General features: G+C 41.9%; 1 protein-coding gene across 7 annotated transcripts in view; it reads left to right on the top strand.

The window, feature by feature from the left end:
- The window catches only part of BIVM (basic, immunoglobulin-like variable motif containing), a 42,489-nt gene that overhangs the window by 21,088 nt on the left and 2,675 nt on the right, over nt 1-18,726 (top strand). For 6 of the 7 annotated variants that reach the window (XM_069970742.1, XM_069970744.1, XM_069970743.1 and 3 more), the window contains 7 exons: nt 6,961-7,523; nt 11,551-11,674; nt 13,217-13,312; nt 13,412-13,516; nt 13,759-13,853; nt 17,000-17,132; nt 17,227-17,310. In XM_069970742.1, coding sequence (XP_069826843.1) covers nt 7,064-7,523; nt 11,551-11,674; nt 13,217-13,312; nt 13,412-13,516; nt 13,759-13,853; nt 17,000-17,132; nt 17,227-17,310 — 1,097 coding nt within the window. In that variant the 5' untranslated portion in view covers nt 6,961-7,063. Of the gene's footprint in view, nt 1-1,870; nt 1,965-6,960; nt 7,524-11,550; nt 11,675-13,216; nt 13,313-13,411; nt 13,517-13,758; nt 13,854-16,999; nt 17,133-17,226; nt 17,311-18,726 lie in introns of those variants that run through there. The other variant, XM_069970741.1, reaches the window with a different exon arrangement.

Here is an 18,726-nt window from a genome sequence, read left to right as displayed (position 1 = left end):
ACCGCCGGAGGTCTCTCACCTGCCTCCGTGCGGTCCGATCGGCGATCTGCTACACTGAGCCTGCACAGGCAGTTTCAATGAGCAGATCGCCGATAACACTGATCAATGCTATGCCTATGGCATAGCAATCATCAGTGTAGAAATCAAACTAGTGTATGTAAAAGTCCCCCAAAGGGACTTCAAATGTGTAAAAAAAAAAAAAAAAAAAAGTTCAAAACACTATTACACTACCCCAAAGCCCCTCCCCCGATAAAAGTTGAAATCACCCCCCTTTCCTATTATATAAATAAAACATAAATAAATAGATAAACATATAATATACCGTAGCGTGCGTAATTGTCCGATCTATTAAAATATAACAAGCGTCATTGTGATCGGTGGACGGCGTACATGAAAAGAGGGAAAAAAGTGCGCAGATTACCGATTTTGTTACGTTATATATTAAAAAAAATCAATAAAAAGTGATCAAAACGTCCGATCTTCACAAATATGGTATTAATAAAAACTAGAGATCATGGCGGAAAAAATGACACCCGATACAGCCCCGTAGGTGAAAAAATAAAACCGTTATAAGCGTCACAATAGGCCCATTTTATTAATATTTAATTGCCAAAAAAAGGATTTCATAAAAAAATACATATATAACATTAGAGAATCTGTGTAACCTGCATATGGTTGTGTTCGGGCTGACCTATAGAATAATAGGGTCATGTCGCTGTTACCATATAGTGTATTACGTAGACACAGGAACCCCCCAAACGTTACCATATTGCATTCTTTTTTTCGATGTCACCTATTTATATCTTCATAAATAATATATTTGGAATTCCATCATACATGTTATGGGAAAATGAATGACGCCATTACAAAGTACAACTATTCCTGTAAAAAACAAGCACTTACATGGCTTGTAGATAGAAAACTGAGAGTGCTAGAGCTCTTAGAAGGGGAGGAGGGAAAAACGAAAACACTAAGATCAAAATTTGCGCAGTCCACTGGGTCATTTTGGGCCTGGTCCTCAAAGGGTTAAAGGGGTACTCCAGCTAGTTATGTTTTTTTTTTATATTTTGCTGCTTTTGCATAGAAAATGAGAAACATCTTATTCTCACCTGACCACGCTCCCCTGGGTCTTCCAATAATGTTGTCAGGTCCCCCACTGTATGTTCCTGCCGCTACTACCGAGACTCAGCCAATCACTGGCCCATTTCAGTCAGCAGCAGTATAAAAAAAAAAAAACAGAAAAGGGCAGACTACCCGTTTAAATTTCACTTTATTTTAAATTCTGTGAAGGGTTTACAAAGCTTGATGGTTTTTGTGTGTCCATTTTGTTACAGTCGCATTATGTTTTAAGTCGCATCATGGCCACATTGGAAATCTGATATCTCATTGATTTGATATCCTAATAAGACATTGTATTCTTCGTGTTGTTGTGTGGCTTTAGCCTAAAAGGTTTTCTAATAAAATGAGTAAATATATATCCTGAAAAAGGGATGGAGCCCATTGTGAGGGAGTAGTTGGTATGTGCAGCACCACACAATAGGTTACCAACAAATAATGGCAAACAAATCCACAGAATAAACATGTAATACACATCCTCTAATACTATAGCAAACGCCGGTAGTCTAGATAGACTTGCATTTCTTTAGCAATCATACATTAGTCTGGAAGAAGCTGTAGTAGAAATTAGATGGTAATGACTGAGATAACCACAGTCATTAGCTAATCGGATCTAATTACAATGTGGATAAAGGCAGGACTGAAAGAGTTAACAGATGAGGTCTTCCCTACAGTAGGTGGCGATGATTTTCTGTAAGAATAGGGCAGGATTTGTTATTGCTGTTGGGGTGGGGAGTGCTGGGATAAGAGGACAGGGGCTGAGAGGTGCTGCCTTGGTTTGTTCTGCAATCCCATCTGACATCAGGACTCCTATTGAGCTCTGCTGTGCGCCTACAAGCATAGGGGAGGTAAGATGGATTATGTGTAATGCTAGAATTCATTTATAGCTGAAGATGAAAGGTGTAAGTGTTCAGCTTTACACAGTGGGTGGGATAGGATGCCTGGAGTGGCCCTGTCACTAGGCTGCAGTGCTGCTGCTGCTGCATGATCCCTTCTGCACACAATGGTGGCTGGATCAGCCATCTGCCCAGGCTTTGTTGTGGTGAGGTTGTCTTGGTGCTGCTGAAGCAGGCCTTCATCCATGTTTTGCTTATTCCGTCACTATTCATATCCTGATTCTGCTGCTAGATCTCATTGTTTCTGCTACATTGTCACTCTTTAAATAGTCACATTTCAGAAAATCTAATAATTCTGATTTACATGGAACTACACACAATGTAACCAGAGCAATGATGTAGATTATAACCCCATGTATACATCTTGACTATTAAATAACAATTGTTTATTATTGTAGTTCATCTGTTTAAAAAAAAATAGTATATAGTATATATAAGTATAAATTTTACTCTACTACCCTGTTTCGTCCTGCAAATAAATGTGTATAGTTGTGAAATAGAAAATATTTAGTCACTAGTATGGGTCTATAAATACATTGTAATCATTCTACTGTAATTGTAAGATACACTGATCAGCCATAACATTAAAACCACTGGCAGGTTCATTAAATAACACTGATTATATATTATATTAAGCATCAAGTAAGCGGTCAATTCTTAACATTGATGTGCTAGAAGCAGAAAAAATGGGCAGTGTAAAGATCTGAGCGGGTGTGACATGGGAGAAATTATAACGGCTAAATGACTCGGCCAGTGCAAGCTGACAATAGTAGGTCTTGTAGGGTGTTCTTCAGTAGTTGGTACCTACCAAATGTGATTCAGTGAAGCCCACCTGGTTGACTGGCTACTGGGTCAGGAGAGGTCAAAGATGCAGGGGAAACAAGGACTGACCCAGCTGGTTTGAGTCAAAAGTCTCTACACACCCTTTTATTTCAGAAATGAAAGGGAAAATGACATATCTGAATACCCCAGCATATAATGGACCTATTTTTTAAGCTGTATGTGGAATATTGTTGCCATATTGCATCAAAGGAAACTTTTTTCCAATGGGAGGGTGGTCATGTAGCATATTAAAGGACCACAATTGTCTCAGAAATCAATTGCCAAAGTCAGATTCTGTAGTGGTTCAAAAGTTAACAACGAAAGTTGCTTTGTGTTGAGCTTCAGCTATGTTTTTTTTTTTTTAGCACCATGAACAAGTCAAATAGCTGTGCATCATCGGTAATGTTCCTGCTTGTTGTTGCAAATTTCTGTGTTGAAAAGTTTTGAACCACAAGAGATGTTGCAGATATGATTGCAGCATTCGATTTCTGAGACATTTCTGGTCTTTGATATGCTACATGACCACTTTCCAATTGGAAAAACTTGCCCTTGATCCAGTATGGCGGCTTTTAAGATAGCAGCCATGCTCCAAACATAGCATTATTAGGCTTAGCAAGGCCCCCTCTTGCTGGGGTATCCAGATGTAATTTTACCTTTCAATTCTGAAATAAAAGGGTGTACTGACATGTTTAAAGGAGAAATCCGTCCCTGGCTAAAATCTAACAGCTGGTAGGGGCAAACATAACAACCAGTCCTTACTTACCTCTCCCTGTGTCTGTGATCCACTGCGTGACTGGCCACAAGACCCTCACTGGAAGGCATTTTCCCCTGAGTTGTCATGACGTGACGACTGATGGACTGGCCACTCAGCCAATCAGTGACTGGAGCAGCGTCCCGTCCCAGTCACTGACTGGCTGAGCGGCCAGTCCATCTTCTAGGTTGTGACTTCCGCAGTGCAGGAGATCCCATAGCCTGGCGGGGGTTGAAAGAAATGAATACTGGATACCTTCAGAGGTCTTGTGAGGTCCATTCTTTAGTTGTTCAGGGCTCTTTTGTTAGCACAAGACGGACCTACACAATGTTAGGCAGTTGGTTTTAATGTTATGGCTGATGCTATATACATTGTGAAAGCTGTACGGTACAATTACTATAATATTTTAAAATTTACATCATAATGCACTGTACCAATAGGAAAATAATAAAAATGGGTTATTTGCTCCTTTGTTGGTTTACAAGCCCTGCATTTCTGTAATAGATTACTCCTACAAAACATGTTAGTTAAAGGGGTAGTGCGGCGCTCAGAAATTATTCACAGAATAACACACATTACAAAGTTATACAACTTTGTAATGTATGTTATGTCTGTGAATCGCCCCGTTCCCCGTGTCCCACCACCCCCACCCGTGTACCCGGAAGTGTGGTGCATTATACATTACCTGATCCGTGTCAAGGGCCGTCCGCCATCTTGTGCCAAATGTCATCTTCGGACGGACGGCCGAGTCGCTGCCGCCCGTCCCCCCCCCGCCGCGTCACAACTGTGCTCAGCCGCGATTGGCTGAGCACAGTTATGCTCAGCCAATCGCGCCTGAGCATCGGATGACGCTGCAGAGGGCGGCCGGCATTCAGGACAGTCGGAGCTGTTCGCCAGCCGCCCGAAGAAGACGTCACTCGCTGAAGATCGGAGACTGGTGTCGGCACGTGACAGGTGAGTATAGCGCACCACACTTCCGGGTACACGGGTGGGGGTGGTGGGACATGGGGAAGGGGGCCATTCACAGACATAACATACATTACAAAGTTGTATAACTTTGTAATGTGTGTTAGTCTGTGAATAATTCTTTACCACCTTTACCTTTACCCTTTAAGCAAACTTAACTAATATATGCTTCTAAATGGACCATATTGGATCAAAATAGATCCACCCTATAATTATATAGTTAATGTATTCTGTAAAGTCAGGATATCAGTGTAAACATAGACTTACCTACAGATTCTCCGGTTTCCTGTTCGTCAGATTCTGTATTACCAGTTTCCACATGGCATCCGTGTGGATTCTACTTTATAAAGTAATATTCACATCTGGCACAGATGTGTTATTCTGGGTAAATAAAAATATTTTTAAATTGTAGGATTAATCATCAGGATAGGCCAATCATATGAAACTGGTTGGGGACCAACTCTCAGTACTCCTGCCAGTTGTATGGTTGAAGACGCTGTGACACCCAGGAAAGCACTGCAGCCACTTCTGTGCCTCTTTGTTTATATTGTTCCTACTCAGACAAGTGTCACAGATGCTTCCAACTATAAACTGGAGAAGATGCTGAGAGTCAAATCCCTACTGATCTAATAGTGATGGACTATCCTGGATAACCTCTTTAATATGTCCAGAAAATCTGCAAGTTTCTTACACTAAAAATGGTCAGTTAAAATAAAATACAGTTTTGTGAGGATAGATGAAGATATAGAATAAAACTATTCACTGTCCACAAGACACAGTGACCAGTGCCAGATTATACAGAAGTATGCTCAATACTTGACTGTCATTATCATGGTTACTTTTCATAACATTTACACATGAATCATTGTACTTGGTAGGAGAAAAGTAGAAACGTTCCGATATTTTGGTTAAATAATTATTGTATTTATCTCCGCTAATGATCTTTCACTAACATCTTCAGATTTAATCAGATAATCAGAACCTCTAGCTCCCACCTCCAAGACTTTGCTCGTGCTGCACCAGTTCTCTGGAATGCTCTACCCAAAGAAATTAGACTAAATACTAACACTTATGCTGCGTTTACATGGAACGATTATCGTTTGAATTTGCACAATAACAATTGAATTCGACCGATAATCGTACGTGTAAACGCAGCGAACGAAATCGTTCATTTTGATCTTACAGCATGTTGTTAAATCGTCGTTCGCAAAAAAAATCGCAGATCGTTCCATGTAAACAGTCGTTCACTGATTTAACCTATGTGCGAGATAGGCTTAATACGCAAAATGATTTTTCCGCACGACATATCGTTCTGTCTAAACGCTGATTGTTTTAAAAAAAAATCTGGACTTCAAAATCGTTAATCGTACGATCAGGTGAATTATCGCTCAGTGTAAACGCAGCATTACTCTGCATCTTTGATGATTCTATGCACTCTGTACCTGTACTGGCTCTCCCCACACTTATAGGCACTTTCTAATTCTATGTACAATAGCTGGACCATTTCCAAATAAAGCACTCACTGCTTCCTGTGTCACCCCCAGTCCTCCCAGTCTGTAAGTTTTTGTGAGCAGGTCCGTCATTCCTTTTGTATTATTTTTTGTTTTATTATTTAATTCTGTAATGTGTTTGTGTTTGTAATGTAATCCCTGTATTGTGCCACAAAAAACACTTGAATCTGTTGGCGCCAGACAAATAAATATTGATGATGATAGATGACAATAATAAATAATTCAGGGGCCCATTTATCAATATGTGCTTTTTTTTGCACATGTCTAATTTTACATTTCCCTGGTTTCCCACCAATGGATTTATCAAGAAGTGCACGATTCTTGGTAAATTCAGTGTAGCGGAGGCTGCTGCTCAGCAGGCGAAAAGATCTGCGCCAGCTCAGAGCCAATGTAGATTTTTAAAAAGCAGTTCACAAAAAACTTTTATTGCCCCCTCGGGTAACCACTGGCACATATACTCACCACAGCTGATTGGTGTCCAGTGGCGTGGCTTCCTTCCGATCCACGGTGCCATTCAAATCCAGCGCGTTCTCACATCCGCCTCTGCTGTGACTCCTCTTCCCTGCCTTGTTATTGAACGCCGGAAGTCACGCGCTTCCATAGAGAGTAAATGGAAACGTGTGAGATCCGGCGTATAATGACAGGACAGAGAAGAGGAGTCACAGCAGAGGCGGATGTAAGCACGCACCAGATTTGAAGGCTGCGGGACCGGAACGAAGCAGCGCCGCTGGACACCGATCAGCTGTGGTGAGTATATGTGCCATAAACCACATGGACTGTTCAGTGTAGTTTTTATAATTACATATTTTGTGTAGTATCAGTTGAATTGATTTAGAGGAATTCAGAATAAATAAATATATTTATGTAAGTCTTGAAAAAATATTCTTATATCTTACAGGCGTTATGTATTCAGTATGAAGCTTATCATATGAAAAATATTCACCAAAGCAATATCTATTAATCTCAAGCCTTTGGTAACCTCCATCTTGCCTCTTCATTCAATGCCTAACGTAGAGGCAGACAGAGAAGCTAATGGTACCTCCAGCACCCAGCTCAAGTCCAAGGGGAAGTCTCCAGGGGATCATTTACAGGAAAATGTAAAGTCCTTCAGCTTGGGTGATTCTACAAACCTTGGTTCTGGCGGAGAAAGAAATTATCCTTGGGGATGTCCAGTGACCCACACAAGGGAAAAGTTCTATACTGTCTGTTCAGACTATGCATTCTTGAACCAAGCAACATCTCTGTGCAAAGCTCCAAGGCCAATAAGTACTTCTCAGGATAAACCTGTCTTGAACAATACCTCAAATTACATTGATCATCAGGCTCGTGAGTCAGAGAGTATTTATAATGAAGACACACATTTGGATTCATTGCCTAGTGATCTTGGGACTCTTCCTCTTGCCTGGGAAATTGACACATCTGACTTTAACACAATGACTACAAAGATAAAGACCAAACCAGGTGAAATATGTAGTATATTCATGTTAATGATATTTTTTTGCTCCAAAACACAAAAAAGGGTGAAAGTTTTTCTTTTATAGTATTAATCTGTGTCTGTTCCACTTATGGTTTTGGCAAAAAATACTGACCATAAAACTATGGGAGGAGATTTATTACGACCAACATCTCTCACACTGGTCTTAAAAATTCACCCTAGAGTAGCATGCCTCTACATAAATCTTATGCACACTGGAGCCTCCCTGTGCACATGCAATGAAATCTTTGTCGGCTTAGGCTGGGTTTACATATCTAAGTTGGCATCAGTTGCGTTTTTTGCCTAAAAACTGACCACAACTGATGTGAAGAATGCATCAGTTGTGATCAGTTTTTCTATCCTTCTTTTCATTAAAAACCATCAGTTCCCATCAGTTGTCACAAGTTGCGCTCATCAGTTGACATTTTTTTCCCCAGTATGTTTTCCTGTCATTTTCAATGGGATTTGCGGGGGAGCGCACGGGGGCTATATACTAAATTAGGGGAGCTCACAGGGGGGCTATATACTACAAGGGGAGAGCGCACAGGGGGGCTATATGGGAGGGGGAGAGCGCACAGGGGGGCTATATGGGAGGGGGTGAGCGCACATGGGGGGCTATATACTATTGGGGGAGAGCGCACAGCAATGCTGTATACTAATTGGGGGAGAGCACACAGGGAAGCTAAATATTACTGGGGGGGCAACAGGGGGGCTATATACTACTGGAGGAGAAACAGGGGGGGTGATATACTACTGGGGGACCAAGGGGGGACTATAGGGGAGGGGGAGAGCACACAGGGGGAGATATATGTTTATTTTGTGCTACTATTTGCCTGAACGCCGGATGCCAGAGCCGAACGGCATGCGTCCTGCCCGGCGAGGCATCCGGCGCTCTATTCGATTGAATTGGTGCGGCGCCGCACCACCGGAGCGGCGGTCCGCCAGGACGCTGCAAGAGGCGTCCTAACGCACCGACGGTCCGGCGATGCGGCGGCCACTAGTTCACCGCCGCACATTCTGAACGATCCCATTGAAAACAATGGGATCAGTTCAAAGATGCATTTCCCTCCGGCGCTTTTCTCCTGCGCCGGAGGTAAACGCCGCCGCACTGCCGGACATATGTAAACCCGGCCTTAGACCTTGCATAGATTTTACTCACTTTTTAGGGTGAATAGTAAATGTGGCACATGCATAGGCTGCGTCCCCTTTACGTGAGGCCATAGGGAGTGGTACGTCAGCAAATGTTGTCAAAACATGGACAGTGGGCAACCCAGGAAACGGCATCTGTGGCAGAGTGGGAATGATAAGTATGCGGCGATGTTAGCCTAGATACATAGTTTATCCTGAAAAACACTTTTAACATTCATACAAGCCTAATACTCCTCAGATCCCATTTCAGCACCCCATCAAGGCTAAACTCTGTGAGGGGGGGGGAGGGGTCGACATACTGAGTTAAACAAAAAGAAAAAAAAATCACTAATCCCCCACTGTCATTCCAACCAATTTTTCTTTTTTTCTGGTCCTATCTAGTCACATAGGAAATGCCCATTCATCTAATAACTGATATAAAAAAACGAAGAAAATTGCACAATTATTTAGAAGTATAACAAAGTCCTTTATTTACATGTACAAAAAATTGATAAGAACTAGGGAATTTCATGGGAAAAGACAAAGATAACATAAGGCCAGAGGGGGAGAAAGATCTCAGTGTGGTAAACCAATGTAAAATTAGAAATTATAAGTGCTGCAATATTATGTGTACCAATTGCAACACTACCATCTAGTGGTCACTGAAATTATGGCAATGACAAGTGTTTAACCTGCAATGCAGTGACATCATAGATATAGTATAATATGATATAGTATAATGGAGGAGAGACTGTTTGTAACCCCTCAGCGGCTGGTCAGGTAATGAATAGAGCACCACAAGTAAGGCCCTACAGATTCCAATTCCTATACGACCACACAAGTCAAACAAACCAACACTGAGATCTTACCCCCGTCCAGCCCACCAGCCCGACGTACGTTTCGCTCACTTCATCAGGAGCTAATTAGCTCATTAGCTCCTGATGAAGTGAGCGAAACGTACGTCGGGCTGGTGGGCTGGACGGGGGTAAGATCTCAGTGTTGGTTTGTTTGACTTGTGTGGTCGTATAGGAATTGGAATCTGTAGGGCCTTACTTGTGGTGCTCTATTCATTACCTGACCAGCCGCTGAGGGGTTACAAACAGTCTCTCCTCCATTATACTATATCATATTATACTATATCTATGTTGTCACTGCATTGCAGGTTAAAACACTTGTCATTGCCATAATTTCAGTGACCACTAGATGGTAGTGTTGCAATTGGTACACATAATATTGCAGCACTTATAATTTCTAATTTTACATTGGTTTACCACACTGAGATCTTTCTCCCCCTCTGGCCTTATGTTATCTGTGTCTTTTCCCATGAAATTCCCTAGTTTTTATAAATTTTTTGTACATGTAAATAAAGGACTTTGTTATACTTCTAAATAATTGTGCAATTTTCTTCGTTTTTTTATATGGTTTTGTTGCACTGTATGTTGTTTAGGCAGGACTTTCTTTTGGGTTGTCTAATAACTGATATAGTGTAGCAAACATTCAGGACAGAATGCAGGTTACAATACAATAGACTGGATGATAGAAATATTACAATTACAAGTGGTACCTTGGTTTAAGAGTAACTCGGTTAAAGAGCGTTTTGGTTTAAGAGCTCGCAGTTTTTCAAAATTGTGACTTGGTTTAAGAGCACTGTTTTGGTTTAAGAGTTCCCTGTACTGGGTAGGAGGGCGAGTGGAGGAGGGGCATGGTCTGCATAGCGGGGTTTACAGCACTGTACTCTGACCCAGGAAGTCTCCCTTCCTTCCAAATCATAGCAGATCCACTTCAAGCTGGGGCTTGCATTAGGGGACAGGACTGTGGATATAATCTCTTCATATCTGTAACCCCTCTCTCCCCAGGCATGTATGGCCCACTTATGTCCTGCTCATTCCTTTATGCTACCTGCATCTCTGTCAGTCCTGATTGGTCCATGCTGAACACACACCCCTTCCCCATTGCTGTCATGTGACCACACAGACCTCTGACAGCAGCCCTTCTTCTCTAGTCTAGCCTGTTGTACTACGCTACTACATTATGGGGATCTGCAGTTCCATCCTTTATCTACAAACTGCTGCTGTTTTTTCAGGATTATGCACTTACTATACATTATACTCAACATGCTGATGGCTATACTGTACAGTAACTTATAAAATCACGTATTCTGCTGTTTATAAATGTTTGTTTCATTTGTTTTACATGTAATTCAGAATATAAAAATCATTATTTTGGGGGTGTAGAACCAATTGTCTGCACTTCAATGAATTCTTATGGGAAAATTTGCTTTGGTTTAAGAGTGAATTTGGATTACAAGCATGGTCCCGGAACGAATTATGCTATTAATCCAAGGCTGCACTGTATTATTATTTGTAAGAGTATTTAAAGGGGAAGTCCCACGAAAACTTGTGCTTTGTAGCGCCACTCCGGGGTCCCGTTCACATCCCACTCAGCCAGTCAGTGACTGGGATGGGACACCACTCCAGTCACTGACTGGCTGAGCGGACAATTACCCAGCAGGGCCGTGACATTTCAGCTGGAAGAGCTGGGTACATGATGTGTGAACGCAAGGAGGGGTGTAAAGGAGGCACGAGGAAGGGTGAGTTCACTTGTTCACTATCCCCCCCTCCTGGTTTTGATTTAATTTTCTTGGGACTTCCTCTTTAATAATTTATCGCTGACAATTAATAGTATATGTATTCATCACTGATAAGCTAATTCATCTTCACTAGACAGTTAATGTTATGAATACTGGGAATCCTGAAGACCAGAGTTATAACTGCTGTAAGTTAATGGCTCTTAATTTAGATGTACAGGTCTAGTATTGTTCAAGATGACGGTTTCATTGCAGTGTATTTTAATGTATCTGTTTCTTCCATTTGCTGTGTTTTGCAGGAGCAGTTAATAAGCAAGTCTCCAAGAAGAAACCAGATAGAAAGGTGAAGCCATTAAGAGACTGCAGCCAGTACTTCATTGTGGATGACATTAAGCAGCGAAAGGTTCTTGATCTTCGTCGATGGTACACACCATGCATTATTACAACACCTTACAAATAATTTTAAACTATTTCATAGGAATTTTACCCTCACAGCCGAAAAATCTAATTTTCTTCCTGTGCTAAATCCATAAAAGGGGATTCCCATCTTAGGCCATGTTCAGACCTCGTAAGAGACCGGACGTTCCGTGACTGGCCGGGTCACGGATCGGCCGGTCTCAGAAAAGATCATCCCGGCCAGTACTGCAGTACCGGCTGGATGATCTTTGCCGCCGCTGAGTTCTGATGCGGGCGCATCTGTGCATGCCCCAATCAGAACTCCCCACTGCACACAATGGAGCGTGCGGACCAAGTGTGTGGTATTTGATTACCGTTGGCTGCAGAAGTTGGATGCAGTCCTAGGGCTGGCTAGAAAACATGGATACGCCTAGGGGGTATCCATGTTTTTCAGGGCTCCCTAAGGCGGCATCCAATTTCTTCAGCCATTGTAAATTAAATGCTGCACACTCTGTTTGGACGGACCAGAGCATGCTTGTGATTCACTGATCTCTAACCTTTACCAAATAATGCTGACATAGTAGACATATTGTAAGTGTGAAAAATGATGTGCCCATCACTTGATCATGTGATGGGCACAGAGGTGCATGTCTTTTTTTTAAAGGGGTTGGGTCCTCAGGTCATGTATGGTTTTACAATTCAGCTTCATTCATTTCAATGGAACTGACAAAAAAAACACACCCAAACTGAGGACAAGAGGTGTGCTGTTTCTGGAAGAAAGCAGACATCTTTTTCTAAGCTTGGATAACCCTTTAAAGGTCTTGTTCTGTTGAAAAAGTCCATCACAGAAGCAACAGCAGGAATCCGAGGCAAGCCTTCACATTTCTGCTGGTTGCTGTACGGTTGGTCAGAGTTACATCTGCATCAGAAAAATAGATTATCACTTCTTTTTAACCTTTGTCACATTTAGTATCAGCATGAGAAAAGGCTGCACCTTGAGAACATTCTCTATGAATGAGCTCTCATAACTGTGTTCATCATGCTCTAAGCATTATCATTCTGCACAACCACTGAGGTGTACAGAGTTTATATATGGCACTCATAAAAGTCTTTATGGCCCTACTGTTACTACCTGTGCCTCCAATGTTATACTGAGCCATAACTATTTTTTCTGTCACCTTACATAGGAATTAAAAAATAGGAATTACTAAATGCCGTTTGAAGAAGATATCTCCATAATGCAATGCTATAGAACTCTAGGTCCCTGATGACTTTTATAGGAATGTAGCTATTCTAAGCCACTCCAGAGAGTTGCAGCCAAGAGCAACCTCGGCATGACACAAATGGTCTGACTGTGTATTCCTTTGAGCATTATTGGGATTTTCTCTTAAAGTTGGCATGAGGCGTCTTTTTTTTTTCTTTTCAAGGGTAAACTGTTTCCTAAGTAGATAATATGGTTATAACCTGTGTGGGCTGACAGGCGATGGCTATTCCGTCTAGTATGCATTTATGGTCTGCTTGTTTCTGTGTATAACTATTTTAAAATTGTTTTTCTGCTTGTCTACAAAGGTACTGCATAAGCCGACCCCAGTATAAGACATCCTGTGGTATTTCCTCCTTGGTGTCCTGCTGGAACTTTCTGTACAGCACTCTTGGATCAGGAAGGTACTGTAGATGAATTTTATTAAGACATTGGACTTATCGTTATAATACTGTAAAAAATATGCCAACTGCAATTTATTCTAATAAAAATTTCATATTAAGTCTTCCACCATTAACTCAAGAGGAAGCTTTACACATTCTGGGATTCCAGCCACCTTTTGAAGAAATTCGCTTTGGTCCATTTACTGGAAATACAACCTTAATGAGGTAGGTCCTTCTCCTAATGACTAGTCCAGCACAGTTGAATAGAGAACACAAAGCTGTACAGACCTTTGTTCTGTATGTACCATAATGCATAATCTTGCTTAAAGGGGTTTGGGTATTTTGCATAATATTTTGTATGCCTGGCTGGTGTGTCAGTCATCCGTCACATACTTCCTTTTTTATGTGTTTGTTTGTATTTTACCTGAATTTACCTTAATGTTTTTGTGTCCCTCTTTATTATTCAGATGGTTCAGGCAAATCAATGATCATTTTCATGTGAAAGGGTGTTCCTATGTCCTTTACAAACCTCATGGGAAGAATAAGACTGCAGGAGAATCTGGTGAGTGAACCATTATAAAGGTTGACAGGGCAAAAATACACTGTTAGGCTACGTTTACAATCTTTTTATCTTTTTATGCTAAATAACGGCTGTTGTTTTTAAAATAAAGGCTGGTATTTCACAATGGCAGCTGTCTATAAAAATCATGAACATTAATTACGGCCGTCATTATCAAACAACGGCCGTCATTTTGCCTAAAAATTACGTTCTGTGAGTATTTTATATGGGACATAAATGCAATTGAGCAGCCTCGCTGCACTTACCTAGTGCGCTGTTTCCTTTACCCAGCGTCCTGTTCTCTCGCTCACCTATTCAGCGCTGTGTCTTCAGACCCCGTCTCCTCTGGCTGTCAGTCATTTTGGAGAAGGGGAGGCCTGAACATACAGCAGCTAGACAGGAGTTGGAGAAAAAGATGCCAGATCACTCTAGCAGCGCACTAGGTAAGAAAGTACTGCTGTGTGATCCGGGAACAGACAGCACTGATATATGTAAACGTGCTGTCAATTTGCCTTGAATGTTATCTGCCCCACATCCCCTGTTTACACGGGGGAGACGTGTGGCCAATGACGACAAACTATGAATCAAACTCTAAAGACCCGATCAGCCAAAGATTGGCCAGTACCAGGCCTCTCTGCCTGTCATTTATCCCCTCCGAACACGCTGACAGAGAGCATTGACTACACACGGGCTGGGAGCTGCCCAGATAACTACCTGCTCACCTCTGCCTGCCGCGCTCCCTGGTATTATAACTTCATATTCTCCAGTATATAACTTCTGCTGCAGTCAAGGCCGGTTCGTACTGCGGGCTGCTCAGGAGCTTTATACAGTGCTCCAGGGAACCATATCAGCCCAATTAGGCTGATTGGTTCCCTTTAAAGGGGTACTCCGGCTCTGATGAAAAAAAAAAAAAAAACAATCAATCACAAACATAGTTTTTACATTAACTATCCCTCTGGAGTCTGTCTCCGTTTGAATTTCCCGCTGTTTGCAGGTCCCTGAAGCTCCAGTTGGTGGCTTCATCTTTTCTTTACTTCCTGGTTTGGGCTTTCCTATAATGCACTTTGTCTCCTGTGATGTCTGACTCTGTAAAACTGTTAGATAGCTTACATCTTCTTCAGCCAATAAGAGCTGAGCAACCTGAGTCATCTGACAAAGCAAGGCTGGCTTAACAGGGCTTAGACCCGCCTCCCTCTTGATGATGTCATTGTCACAAAATGGCTTCCACAGAGCAGTCTGGGGTCAACATTCATTAGGTAAGAATGAGTTTACTTCACTTCCTGGTGGGAAGTTGAGGGGAAAAGATTCACAATTACAATATGGCCAGACACAGCATTGCCTGCAGTTGTATGGATTCAGCTCCGCTGTTTTTAAGGCCAGTGTCTCAGATGTTTCCCACATGGCAGTTTTTTTGGAAAAACTGCCACTGCAGTTTTTATGCCAAACACCAGGAGTGGACCCAACAGGATAGAGAAGTACAAGTCCACCCTTTATAGTTTCCATCCCATTTGAATCCCCTTCTGGTTTTGGCACAAAAACTGCATGTGCAGTTTAAAAAAGGATAGATATTAGAGGGTCATAGTTAATGGAGTGTATTCCGAGCTGAGACTAGTTACAAGTGGCGCGCCACAAGGCTCTGTTTTGGAACCTGTTCTTTTTAATATCTTTGTAAGTTACATAGAGGGTTTGGTAAGTAAGGTTTGTCTGTTGATGAAATAGGGCTAATGTTCCTGGAAGTGTCTGTAATATGGAAATCATTTAGATTTACTAGATACAAGTCAAAATAATGGAGTTGGATCTGATCTCATGATCATAATAGTAAAACCTTTCACATAGGCAGATCATATACAGAATGATCCTGCACTGCATTATAAGGCTAGGTTCACACTCAAATAAAAGGATGCATTTTTCTCCCAAACTGACTGTAGATCTAAAGAGCAGTCACTTAGTCATCAGACCCACAGTCAGGCTGGGACTTGTGTCAGTATTACACTAGTGTGAACCCAACCCTAGTCAGACCTGCCATTAAGTAGTCTGAAAAGTTTGATGACAATTTTACATGGATGTGTTTTGGAATTCTTATTGGTTATATCTCAGATTTCTTAAAAATAAATGATTAAACAGCTTAATAGAAGTTTTGCCAACTTGAATGATGAGGACAAAGTACAGAATTGTATTAGTAGGCATATTTTTTATAGCAAGTATAATGCCCTTTGCTTTCTTTGGCTGTTCTCAGAAATGTCAGTAATATCAATCTGTGTCTGAATGACAATAGAATAGTAAACCCTGTGTTCTTTTTTTCTCCCGCGCATCTCGGGCTGGGTGGGTAGGGAGGGGGGGGGATTTTCTTACTGGCTGTATTATGTCTAGTATTTAATATTTGGGCTGTGTCCCTTGGTATTGTAAATTTTAATTCTAAAAATACTAAGTAACTCCAATATTTATATAGCTTTTATATATACAGTACACACAGATAAATGTGTTGCATTCTTTGCGATAGCAAGAAGTCTTAGGGCCACATGTATCATCCGGCGGACGGATGATTTTTGGCGGAAAGTGCCGATTTGCGTATTTTATACGCAAATGGCCGATTTGCGAATAAAATAATCGCAAATCGGCACTTTCCGCCGAGTACGCCAGGGGGCGGAAAGTAGGCGGGAAGTGGGCGGAACGGAGGGCGCGGACTCAGAGTCTGCGCGATTTATCATCCGTTCCGCCCAAATGTACGCCGAAAACCTACTCCAGTCCTCAGCTGGCGTAGGTTTTCGGCGGTGCGCACCGGCGCGCACAGGATTTATGTACAGGCAGTCCGCCTCTACATAAATCCCCGTACCGCCGGAGCTGCGGGGGCATTTTTAAGTCCGGCGTAAAAAACGCCGGATTTAATAAATGCCTCCCTTAGAGTCCATTTACACAGAAAGATTATCTGCCAAAGATCTGAAGCCAAAGCCAGAAACATTATAAACAGAGATCAGGTGATAAAGGAAAGCCTGAGATTTCTCCTCTTTTCAAATCCATTCCTGGCTTTGGCTTCAAATCTTTGGCAGATAATCTGTCAGATAATCTCTCTGTGTAAATGGACCCTAATATGTTTCACCTAAATAATTACAATGTGCCATCCTGACCCAGTTTCCAATTTGTGCTTTCAGCTGTTGGTGCTTTGTCAAAGTTAACTCAGGGCTTAAAAGATGATTCAATGGCCTACATTTATCATTGCCAGAATCATTATTTTTGCCCTATCGGATTTGAAGCCACTCCAGTAAAAGCTTGCAAAGCATACAGGTGGGTGTCCAGGATTATATTGTGGCTTGTGCAAATCTATTCAGATGTACCTGTGTTTTGTAGTTTTAATGCAATAGTGTTATATGCTTTTTAGGGGTCAACTGTTCCAACATGAAGTTGAGTATTGGATATTAATTGGAGAGCCAAGCAGGAAGCATCCAACAATCCACTGTAAAAAGTATGTACCAGAGTATTATGGTCCCCTACGTAATAACAGTATCATATAAAGCATGACTGGTTTAAACTAGATCACAGGTGTCAAACTCATGGCCCTCCAGCTGTTGCAAAACTACAATACATGCTTGGACAAACAAAGCTTTGGCTGTCCAGGCATGATGGGAATTGTTGTTTTACAACAGCTGGACTCTGGAGGGCAAAAGTTTGATACTCCTGAACTAGACAAGACATTGGACAAAGGCCACAAGGAGATGGGACAACAATTTAAATCATACATGTCACCAAAAAAAAAAAAAAAACTTTTGTCATGTCACAGGGACAGGAGAACAGGCAAGGAGACACATGCAGTATTGCACAGCTACTCACCACTATCGACAATCTCTGTCCAGGCCACCCTACAGACTTGTAATAGAGCTACCCGGACGGAGATCGGTACCAGCCGGGGAATGAAATGTGTTACCATGCACTTCTGCTAATGGATCCTTGTGCCACAGCAAAAAAATTACAATCTGCCTGGAGCATTCCTAATGATGAGGAGGGCGGGGAGGAGGGACAGAGAGGTTGTGCCAGCCTAATGCATATACAATCTAGGCCACGCCCATAAGGCACGGGGCTGCCAGTTTAGAAGTTGTTTTTTAGGACAATAACATCACCTGTCGAACGTACCGCAGGACAGATCATGGATTAAAAGCAGCTATCCGAAGGTACAAGTGGTTTGGGGGGGATCAGATTGTGGGTACAGAGTCGCTTTAATGTGTAGTGGCCAAATACCCTTTATGTCCTCCCTATAATATGGCCTACGGCTGAGGAATGATGACCTGTAAGTCTAAGCCACTGATAAGGAGCAAGCATACAGTATATGTTATTTAAAATTTTAGTGTAAAATGCTTTTTATAGAACCATGCTGGTTGTCCTCTTCTGTTCATACACAGTATTTTTGCTCAGTATTTTTCAACCAAAACCAGCAGTGGATTGAAAACACAGAAAGGCTATGTTCACACACTGCTGAAATTGAGTGGATGGCCATCATTTAATTAAGTTATTTTAAAACAACAGCCTTTATTTGCCATTAAATAGCGGCCATCTACTCAATTTCAGCAGTGTGTGAACATAGGCTCTCTGTTTTTTCAATCCACTCCTGGTTTTGGTTGAAAAATACTGACCAAAATACTATGTTGGAACATAGCCTTAAGTGGGGGTTTTTTTCAGGCAAAAGTGGTTGATGGCCTATCCTCAGGATAGGCCTCACTGCTGGGTGGTGGGCACTGGCACCCCACACCCCGGCTGGATCTGTACAAAGAACGGGGCTTGAAGACATCAACCCCATTTACTGTGCAGTGGCTGTGCTTGGTAAGAGTGGGTTCAGACTACGGAATTTGGGCGGATAAAATAGACACCATTCTATGCACGGGCGGAT

This window comes from Dendropsophus ebraccatus, chromosome 5 (genome assembly GCF_027789765.1).
Source record: "Dendropsophus ebraccatus isolate aDenEbr1 chromosome 5, aDenEbr1.pat, whole genome shotgun sequence".
NCBI lineage: Eukaryota > Metazoa > Chordata > Amphibia > Anura > Hylidae > Dendropsophus > Dendropsophus ebraccatus.
This window is presented reverse-complemented; position numbering and strand designations above follow the sequence as displayed.